Raw genomic sequence first — 11,191 nt, 5'->3', positions numbered from 1 at the left:
ACAAGAGGGTGCCAAGCTTTCCCTGAGAAAAAAAATCTTTGGAGGGGTTGGGCGGCACAAGGTGCTTCTACCAGCATCATATCTCCCCTGCTGCCTGCTCACAGGGCTGTGTGAAAAAATCATACCTGCCAACTGTCCCTTTTTCGGAGGGACAGTCCCTCTTTTGACAGCTCAACCCACAGTCCCTCATTTGTACTGGAAAGTCCCTCTTTTCTCTGCACTGAACAGCCAGAAAAACAAAACAAAGTTTCTCACTTAATTGGCTTTTAGCAGAGAGCCCAGAACAGCCACAGGTGCAAATAAGATACTTTGTAACAATTTTGAGACACAAAAACACAGTTTAGATAAGGAGAAATATTTTCAAACTTTCATAACCTGCCAAATTTTGTAAAACAAACACGGTAATTAGGGGGTGTGGCCACATAAAGGGGTGTGGTCAAGAAAATTGCTGCGCTACGTGCGGAAAAAAAAATTTGTCCCTCTTTTTACATCCAAAATGTTGGGAGGTATGGAAAAATGTAAAGAAGTGGCTCTGGTGGGGTATTTTCAATCTATAGAGAAGCCAATGCCACAGTCTGGGCCCCCCGCTTTAGCCCAGGACCCATCCAGGCCTGGATTTCTGACGGGGCCACAAAGGCCCGGGCCTAGGGCAGCAAAATTTTTGGGGCGGCATGCTGCCCAACCGCATTCCTAAGGAGTACTGGGGACTGCTCCGCTGACCGCAAGCACCCGAGAGGGAAGGTTTTGCCGTCTAAAGGCCATCGCTAGGACCACACTGGAGTGGGGGTGCGCGTGTTCGTGAAGCATCCGGCGCAAGTAGGGTTGCCACCCGGCCGGTATTTTACCGGCCTGGCTGGTAAAAATGATGGTTGATCCCAATGTTATTAATAGGGAAAAAAGATAAATATATAGGAAGGCCGGTATTTTTTTCCAGAAAAGGTGGCAACCCTAGGTGTGGGACGTGCGGCCTCGAGACACTGTTATATCAAATCCGGCCCTGGACCCACCACAGGGTCTGCTTCCTCTATAGTTACACCACTGGGCATAACTATCACACAGTAGACCTGTAGTAGTAATGCCACTATGTGGTAGGGTTGCCACCTGTCCAGTTTTCACTTAGACAGCCCGATTTATGCAGGGCTGTATTTAGGTTTGATGCCATCCTAGGCATTGGACCTAAACATGCCCCTACGTAGTCTGCACTGACGTCACGTGACATATTCAGCGTAATTGACGTCATTGCGCCATTCCCGTGACGTCACTTCCGCATTCTTCCTCGGCCCCCTTACTACCTTAGATCCGTCACCGGATTTCCTATGGAAAAAAAAAAAACGAAAAAAATATGCACCCTGAGGGCCACCCCCAAAACCGTGCCGCCCTATATATAAATACTGCAATGGGTTTATGCAGATAGTCTGTTTTGGTTTTGTTAGATCTCATCAGTGGAAGATATTGGAACATGGCTTCTGAGTGGGTAGGACTTGTGGAGCAGCGAAGCAAAGAAACTAGCCTGCTTAGAGTGAGACGGGCTAAAATGAGCCAAAAGGCTCTGAACTATTAGGCTGTATCTGTGCATGTCTCCTCCCATAATGCCATATGTGTGAGTTAAACTCTCATTTTTGGTATTAAAGAAGACATATTATGTAAAAAACAAGAATGTACCAGTGCATTAAACTCTTTTAGATATAGAAGGAATGTGTGTTCTTTATACGGTAGTCCGCTTCCTTGATAGAAGGAATGTGCTTTAAAAAGTTGTGTTTCTTGTTACTTTATTGAAAATTTCTGCAAACATTTATTGAAAATGTCTGCCCATTTGTTCCACTTCCTGCTGCCTCCTTTCCCAGGCTGTGCAGGGGATCCGGCGGCACTCAGCACACTGCACTGTAGGATAGGAACCAATCAGTAGCTAGGCTGACCTGATAGGGAACTGAAGCAGGGCTGTGATTGGCTGTCCTTCTCCTACTGTGCATTGTGCATCTGGCAGGGACTGTCAGGGTCCTGGATATTGTTGGCTTAATGGCTGATTTACTTATGTTTCCTTATATCTGTACCCTTGTTATACCCAAAATATGGCCATACACTGCCAATAAGCTACTCAGCCCCTCCAGAGTAAGTCAGCATCTTATTCACCCCTGTATGGGATCTCCTGAAGGAAGGGTTGTCACTTATATAAAAGTAGAATACTGGCTGGGATGGACATAAAGGGGCAGATCATGGAGTTGGATTCTTAATAACTGGGACAGAGCAGGTATTTAGAAGGATCAAGGGTGTAAAGAGAGAGTATTACTAATCCACCAGCAAGGACATTGACGGTTAAATTGTAATACTGGCCTTTGCTGATATTTTACTAGCCAAAGGTTTGAAATAAAAAAAAAAACCCTGTTTTATTTCGATATTGATCATCTTTTAAGTCAACGTTCCTTTAAAATATGGCCCACTCTACAGTTTCTCTGAGTTCAGTATATCATCATTTCAAGCTGCTGTAGCCTTCATGGGGCAGGGGCGTACTTTACCGCAACATCCTCCTCATTATTTTATTACTTAAATTGAGCAATCTGAGGTTGAACAGTAGGGTAGCAAATGATGATATCACAATAATTATCTCCTGGAAATGATTAATGCACAATTTCAGCCTATAATATTGTTGTTGAAGGAGGTGGGGCAGCTTCCTCTTTTTGCACATTAAGCAAGAGCCTCTACATTGGCACCGAGTCCTCCTCGAGAGACAGCTGCTTCTGTTACTTCCATAAAGATGGACCCTGAGATTGTGGAGAATATTGTTCTGCTGGTGATTGTCACCTTGATAAGTGTCATTCAGAATGGTAAGATAATATCATTCACTCAGGGGTGTGGGAAGGATCAAAAAATGTTATAGTCATTTGCCAATTATAAGATCACATTAAGACCAATGGTGTAACTAAAGGCATACAAGCAAGGGGGATATTTGCACTAGACCCCCTTTCCTCACATGCCACCAGCTCGTTCATCTGCAGAAGGGCTTATTAGGTTTCTATGGATTCTGCCTGTGGCAATGCAGGTCTCCCTCCCCTGCTCCCCTGGTAGTTACATTACTGATTGCAAGAAAGAATATATGACATACCCAGGGCTTATTTCCGGGTATGGAAGAGCATTTATATATCCAATGCCCTCAGCACTGGAGGGGTCCCACTAAGAAGAAACATGAGAATAGTGTATAAAGTATGTTATGCAAAGACTGGCCGACTGTACATCCTAACAGGTAATAGAGACTTTCCTTATGATGATGGGAAAGATTCAGTAAGATGTCCCAGCTTTCTCCTGCTCAATTCTAATTCTGGGCCTGAAAAGATCAAAGAGGAAAGAAATAGAAACATTTGGAATTTAGAACGAGATGAAGATGCTTGTAACTTTCCTTTATAGCCTTGTGTTAAAATGTACTTTTAATCTCTCACTTCTAGAAAGTGTGATTTTTTTTTTTTATTATTAAATAACTGTAGATTTATGGCAGGGTTTCTGGAAGCAGGTAATGAATATTCATCATCAAAGGTTCCATTGGAGATGGTGCAGCTTTGTTGAGAGATCAAAGATGAGCACAGCAGGGCTCATAACAAACTTTCTGCAACAGAAACCAGGACCTCTAATTCAAAGAAAATATGTTCAAGACAGAAATATCTATTATGTCAGGTCAAAGGGCATTTTCATTTTGGTGGTACCGTAGAACAATAGAACAAAGAATTTCATGCATAAGACTTATCTCTTCTTTAAAACAGAAGTTGATTTTTATTGCAGTTAGGGCAGAGACACACAGTCAGATTCGTGGAGATTAGTTGCCCGCTGACAAATCTCCTCTTCTTCGGGTTGACTCATCTCCCTGAACTGCCTTCCCGCCAACTAGAATGTAAATCGCAGGCGGGATGGCTCTCGGAGTGCTTCATTTTCTGAAGTCGCCCGAAGTTGCCTTACAAGGGACCTTTAGTCTACCATCAGCTGTGAGGTCTGTAGACATCTTTATACTGATGTTACACAGGGATTAGTAGCTGCTACTTGTAGTTCGCTAAGCTCACTCAGATGCAACATTTCAGGTTCAGTTATGTGCCATGAAATTGGAGTTGCATCTCTCTTCAAGCTCTCATGTTTTTTTTGACGGACATCTAGCAATCTTGTTATAATCCTATTGGTTAAGCAATAATGCATGGCCTGCATGTGATTAAAGGTGGCCATAGATGCAACGATAGTATCGTAAGAAATTAATTTTCATACGATATGTGGGGGCAGATTTATCAAGGGTCGAATTTCGAAGTGTAAAATACTTCGAAATTCGACCATCAAATTAAAATACTTAGAAGTCGAAGTATTTTTCACCGAATTTGGCCATCGAACGATTGAAGTAAAATCATTAGATTGTACGATTAAATCATTCGAATTAGAGTACGATCGAACGATTTTACTTCGATGTGTAAAGACTTAGAAAATGGTTGTAGAAGGTCCCCATAGGCTAACATAGCACTTCGGCAGGTTTAATTTGGCGAAGTATTAAAGTTGATGTTTTTTAAAGAGACAGTACTTCGATTATCGAATGGTCGAATATTCAAACGATTTTTCCTTCAAATTGTAACGTATATGGCCACCTTAAACAATAAGATGTTACCTATGGTGGTGCTACCTTGGATGGTCTGGGTCTGGAAGCATAGACATCAACGCCAGCCTTTTCTACTCATCCTGTGTAGGTAGGGTTGCCACCTTTTCTGGAAAAAATACTGGTCTTTCTATGTCTTTATCTTTCTTCCCTATTAAAGGGGTTGTTCACCTTCCAAACACTTTTCTTCAGTTGAGTTATTTTCAGATTGATCACCATAAACAAAGACTTTTTCCAATTGTTTTCCATCTTTTATTTTTTACCGTTTCCACACAATTTTAAGCTTAAAGGGGAACTCTGCAAAAACACAACCTAAGCTTTTTGAAAGTAAACTTAATTTCAAGCAACTTTGCAATATATATCGATTAAAAATTATGCAGACTTTTCATGATTTTTAATGGTTTGAAACAGTTCCCTAAGCCTAGCCCCCTGCTCTCCTTCTGATCTGTCTGACTACTTTGCTGATCTGGCTGACTACTGTTACTTTGTAGCCATCTGTCCTTAACTGAAAAACATGTTTGAAGGTAAAGAATCCCTTTAATAACATTGGGATCAGCATTATTTTTACCAGTCAGATGGCAACCCTATGTGAAGATCATTCTTTATAGTGCAGAACTCCAAGCTAAGTAAAACCACCATCATTTTAGCAATGTCATCAATACAACAAACTTTTCGGTTGCTGCGTTGATGCTATCTTATGTAAAAAAATTGGTTTTACTTAGCCTGGAGTGCTGCTGTACCTTGCTTTTGTAGGACACCACCCTTCCCTGCTGCTCATGCAAATAATATTGACACAGGTTCATACTTTTAGACAACTAAAAAAAAACTGGATCAAATTCCAATCCTTTATTTGCATTTGCAAACAAGCATCGGAACTACAGTAAGTGAAGCGTCAGCTCTTCAGCTGGTGCACAATTTACCCACTGACGTTTGAAATAATTTGTGTATCAACAGGCTGGTTGGATGGTCTTTTTTTCTGTAGCCAATTGACATTTATTAATGGTGGAAGGATAAGTTGTAGGTGCTGCCTTAGCTAAGCAAAACATGCATATTTTGCTAGTAACCATGTGCAGAGTTGATAGAACGTTTACTGACTGAGAAATATAAGTAACATGTTTATCAGTAAATCATATAAGGGTGGTTGTGGCTGTGTGTGTTTTACACCAGGACTTCCTTTTCTTTTTGTGGTTAGGACTCTGACTCTTAAGTTGATCCTTGTCTCTTTCAAAGGAAACATTTTTTGTAGGGAACATCAGAATATACTGAAGTGCATTCTAGAAAACAACTCCACCACAACTTCCCCATCACTGCTATTACTCCATACCTATCTTTTTAGACACTGCAATGTGATCCCTCTTAGACGAAGCAGAAGCACCCAGACTGTGGGCACGGTCCCTCTTGGGGGGAAACCAGTAGTAGATAGGGAGGTCCAGCCTGAAGACAAACAGGAGTCAGATTTGGGGTAAATGCTTATTTACTCCCCTATCCATGGTATCCATGAAACCAAATCTGATATTTGGGGCTACTTTTTTATAGTTATTTTTGGATATAATATTATATTTTCACATATGTAGGTTACCTTGTTATATTTTATGTGGGTCCCAGTGCAGCAAACTATAATTGGTTTGAGTCAAAAAATGCAAATGAAGGTGATCTGTATTGCAGCCATTGAGAATAGGTGCTGGTTCTGATCATTGTCCCTACTTCCTACCTTTGTGCCTGTTTATTAGATAGGGAGCTCTGCGTTGCTACTAGGCCCAGGCTACCAGCACATCAAACCTCAATCTTAGATTTATATCCTTGTCTAACATCAGGTCTTAAGCTTTATCATCTGCGTGCCATATAATTAGTAGTAGGTGTAAACATAAGTATGGGGGATTGTGAATTTTCACTATACCTCAGCTATGCTAGTGTGAATCAGAATAAAAAGGTCTTTTCTATTTATATTGTAGTTTCATTTGCATTCAAAGTGGAGAACGAATCCAAGAGCCAGCAATCCAGGACCTTCCAGAGAACCGGTTCACCTGCATTCGAGAAAGTGTATACGGCAAAGTGAGTGCAAAGAATGATTGACATACAGCCACCTTCCCCTAGTTTGGACCCTTGTGTCCCCCACCTGCAGCACATTTTCGGGGGAATGCGCTCTTCTGCACATGCACACGAGGAGGAGGAGGGCGCCCAGCCGACTCAGCCTGGTACTGTGTACAGGGTTAATAAAACAATATGCCTTCAAAGGTGGAATGGCCTTACCCAATATGCAATGCTACTACCTCTCAACCCAGCTCTCACATATCAAACCTATGATGCACAGGGTACTCTACCCACTAATTTACCAACTATGGGGCAGCATACAGCCTAGCAGACCCCTGGCTGAGTCTAGTGCAACAGAAAACCAGCAACCCACTCCAGCGCACTCACAGCCAAGCACTGAAGCGGGTACACAAACTCCTGAGGTTCCAATCAGTAGTGCCCCAGACCTCACTCACTAACAACACGAGTCTCCCAGGAATGACCAAAAAAAGTCTACCACCCTGTTGGTCCTACCTGCACATCCACACCATAGGAGATGTATGGGACTGCTCTTGTTTACTCACCTCAGAGATAGGTTGGGTCTGCCACAGTCACAATAACTACCACAGGCTGAGAGCTGCACTGTGCAAGCAAAATAAAAAGAGCGCTTGTAGTTGCCTCCTCTCCAATACTTGACAACATTAAAGGGATTCTGTCATGATTTTTATGACGTCGTTTTTATTTCTAAATTACACTGTTTACACTGCAAACAATTCACTTTACCATGTAAAATTCCATTCCTGAACCAGCCAGTGTTTTTTTTAGTTATAATATTGGTGTGTTGGCAGCCATCTCAGGTCATTTTGTCTGGTCATGTGCTTTTAGAAAGAGCCAGCACTTTAGGATGGAACTGCTTTCTGGCAGGCTGTTTCTCCTACTCAATGTTACTGAATGTGTCTCAGTGGGACTTGGATTTTACTATTGAGTGTTGTTCTTAGATCTACCAGGCAGCTGTTATCTTGTGTTAGGGAGCTGCTATCTGGTTACCTTCCCATTGTTCTGTTGTTAGGCTGCTGGGGGGGGGAAGGGAGGGGGTGATATCACTCCAACTTGCAGTACAGCAGTAAAGAGTGATTGAAGTTTATCAGAGCACAAATCATATAACTGGGGGCAGCCCCATGTCAGATTTCAAAATTAAATATAAAAAATCTGTTTGCTCTTTTGAGAAACAGATTTCAGTGCAGCATTCTGCTGGAGCAGCACTAATAGTTAATGCATTTTGGAAAAAAACATTTTTTCCCATGACAGTATCCCTTTAAAGCTCCCCAAACAAAGTAACTTGGCATTTTAATTCACTGGAGGTTCCTATCATTTTGGAACACACTAGTGGATAAGACGTTCCTTGTCATATTAGAACTGTCACAAAACTAACAGAGAAGCAGCATAGGCCAACATGTGCCATCTTATTCTGTGTATTACACAAGTTTCTTCTGATTTACAGCTTGTTGTGCAACAAAACCAGTTTCTGAGGGGTAAACAATTTAATTGTCGTAAGTCTTTGTTTATGTTGTTTTGTTTGTTTTATCGTGTTTGCAGAAACAAACCAGCACAAGTGCTATACAAACATCTACAAATTCTAACATCGAAGAGACCAGTCCACTTTTTTTTTGAAAATACATTTTAAAGGAAAATATGTTTTACATGGTTATTAAATATATTTACTATTTATTTTTTCAAAAAAGTGTGTATCTAGGTCCTTATAAATATTATTACAAATATTATTTTCCATCGTTTTTTCAGCCAGAACTGTATCGATGCATATCCGACCTTTCTTGCGGTGCTGTGGTGTGCAGGAGTGCTCTGTAGTCAAGGTAAGATAGTGTGTCTTTTACTATATACAGTATCTATAGATCATGCAGGTGCAAACCTTGTTCCTCTATTTAAGACAAAGAACAGTAGTTATGGTTATGGTTATCCATTACTGTGTGCATGTAGGTTCAGTAGAGTATCGTCGCTGTTCCATTACATACATATATTTTTTATATGTAATTTGGATCTTTGCCCCATTTGGCAATCAACATGCTGGGTCAACGCCAGGGCCAATGCATGGCTCATACTGTGGGCCATGCATACACACTGGGAAAAGACAACATCTATGTGCCAATGCAGTCCTTGTCAATGGCATAGCTGGCAGATTTATGGCCAGATATCAGCCAGGCCCCATAAGCTGCCAACACGGTCTGGAGAGTGTGTAACACCTTTATTAATTAAGTGTTTTGCCATCTCATTTCCTTTTTTCAGCACCTGCAGCCTTTGCTGGCCTCATGTATTTGTTTGTAAGACAGAAGTACTTTGTTGGATATCTGGGAGAAAAGACACAGAGGTATGAAGTATAACTGCAGCTTACAGTTGCCACCAAAGTGGCATGTGAAGGGCAATACACCAAGGTAGAGGGAGTGTTAGAAGTGCATTACACAGGAGAGGGAAGTGAAGAGAAGGTAGAGTCTTCACTGATCCAGGATAGGGAGAAGATAATTCCCAATTTCCCTATTCTTCCCATTGCATGCATCCAAACATAACAGTGGAGCAAAAAACAGGTACAATATTCAAACCATAGAGTAATATACCAAGCAGGAAATATTGGTGTGTCAGTCAAAGTTTCAGCTATCTAGGACAGGAAATAAGTTTCACTGCAGATCATGGTCATTCATGCTCAACTTATTTTGGGCCATTCTTTAAGTCAGGGGTGCCCAAACCCATGAACAACATTCATATGTAAAAAAGGTTGGAGAGCAACACAAGCATGCAAAAAGTTCCTGGGGTGCCAAATAAGGGCGGTTATTGGCTATTGGTAGCACCTAAGCCTTCAAGGCTGGAACTCAAAAAGAAGCACCTGATTTAAGGCCACTAGGAGCAACATCCAATATGTTGGTTCATGAGCCACTGGTTGGGGATCACAAGCTGTTTTCAGCCTGTTTAACTGGGCTGACTTCAGCCTGTGATCAGATTCAAATCAATGAAGCAGGGGCACTGAGCAGATCTGCTTCTCTCAGCCTCCATCATTACTCAGGCTGACAACAGCCGCTGACCAGCCACTGAAAACAGCCTGTTTGTCCTTAGCCTTAAATGGGAAAACATGTTTTTTTCAAAACGCATCAGTTAATAGTGCTACTCCAGTAGAATTCCGCACTGAAATACATTTTTTAAATTCAATTTTGAAATCTTACATGGGGCTAAACATATTGTCAGTTTCCCAGCTGCCCCAGTCATGTGACTTGTGCTCTGATAAACTTTAGTCACTCTTTACTGCTGTACTGCAAGTTGGAGTGATACACCCCCAGAAGCCTAACAAATGAACAATGGGAAGGTAACCAGATAGCAGCTCCCTAACACAGGATAACAGCTCCCTGGTAAATCTAAGAACAACACTTAATAGTGAAAGCCAAGTCCCGCTGAGACTGATTCAGTTCCATTAAGTAGGAGAAATAACAGCCTGCTAGAAAGTAGTTCCATCCTAAAGTGCAGGCACAAGTCACATGACTGGGGGCAGCTGGGAAACTGACAATATGTCTAGCCCCATGTCAGATTTCAAAATTGAATATAAAAAAATCTGATGCGTTTTGAAAAAAAACATGTTTTCCCATGACAGTACCCCTTTAAGGAATGATTCAAGCACAGTGATGAAGAAAGTGGCCTGTGCTCTTTGTGCATTTGGGATTTAGCACTCTCCCTTTCCTACTATAGCTATTTTCATCTTTGGCACAATATCTGTATATTTGCTCCAGTAGGACGCCCCTTCCTCAGACCTAGGACCCAGTAACTCAAACTATACAGGCCATGTATCTATATCCACACTATCAATGATTTACACCAAATGGTTTGAGAGCTGTTTGACCTAATTCTGGTGAGGCATCAATATATGCAAAATAAGGTTCAACTCACTAAAATGTATCTGTAGCCCAAAAGCATCATTCTGCCACACAGAATAATAATCATACCAAAGAGACGCCCATACCACATAACTTATCCACCACCCTGTTGTAGACAGCGATAAATGAAGAATTTACTTCTATATCTCCAAATATAAACCTTTTCAGATATAGTACAAATAGCAGTAGACTCATCAGACTCTGAAGTCCAAGCTGTAAGTTTGTGTGGTTATTTGGGGTTTACTATAAGTTAAAGGGTGATTTTTTTTTTATTAGTAAGTTTCCTGTATATACTTAATGATTCTAACCTTGTTTTTTTTTTTGTTTATTTTCAGCACCCCAGGATACATTTTTGGAAAGCGTATCATCTTTTTCCTGTTTGCTATGTCAGTGGCTGGAATATTGAACTATTACCTTATTTTAGTTTTTGGAAGCAGCATAGAAATGTACCTGAAAACAATGAGCAGTGTTATCTCGCCATTACTTCTCATACCATAATACTGAGGTCTCCTTAGTTCTCCTTTGTGTGGTCCACAATTTAGTTGTCCCACAACAGCCTATAAGGGAGCTAGCACATGGGCAGATTCGGGGAGATTAAATCACTTGGCGACTAATCGCCTCTTCAGCGCGGCGACAA

At 41.3% G+C, this 11,191-nt stretch overlaps 1 protein-coding gene across 1 annotated transcript; it reads left to right on the top strand.

Moving 5' to 3' along the window:
• The first annotated feature begins 2,468 nt into the window (after positions 1-2,468).
• Positions 2,469-11,191, top strand: alox5ap.S (arachidonate 5-lipoxygenase activating protein S homeolog). The gene is made up of 5 exons (XM_018250257.2): positions 2,469-2,822; positions 6,568-6,667; positions 8,426-8,496; positions 8,927-9,008; positions 10,890-11,191. The coding sequence occupies exons 1-5, from the start codon at positions 2,753-2,755 to the stop codon at positions 11,050-11,052; spliced, it is 486 nt and encodes a 161-aa protein (XP_018105746.1). The 5' UTR covers positions 2,469-2,752; the 3' UTR covers positions 11,053-11,191.

Source organism: Xenopus laevis, chromosome 2S (assembly GCF_017654675.1).
Source record: "Xenopus laevis strain J_2021 chromosome 2S, Xenopus_laevis_v10.1, whole genome shotgun sequence".
In the NCBI taxonomy this organism is placed as follows: domain Eukaryota; kingdom Metazoa; phylum Chordata; class Amphibia; order Anura; family Pipidae; genus Xenopus; species Xenopus laevis.
This window is presented reverse-complemented; position numbering and strand designations above follow the sequence as displayed.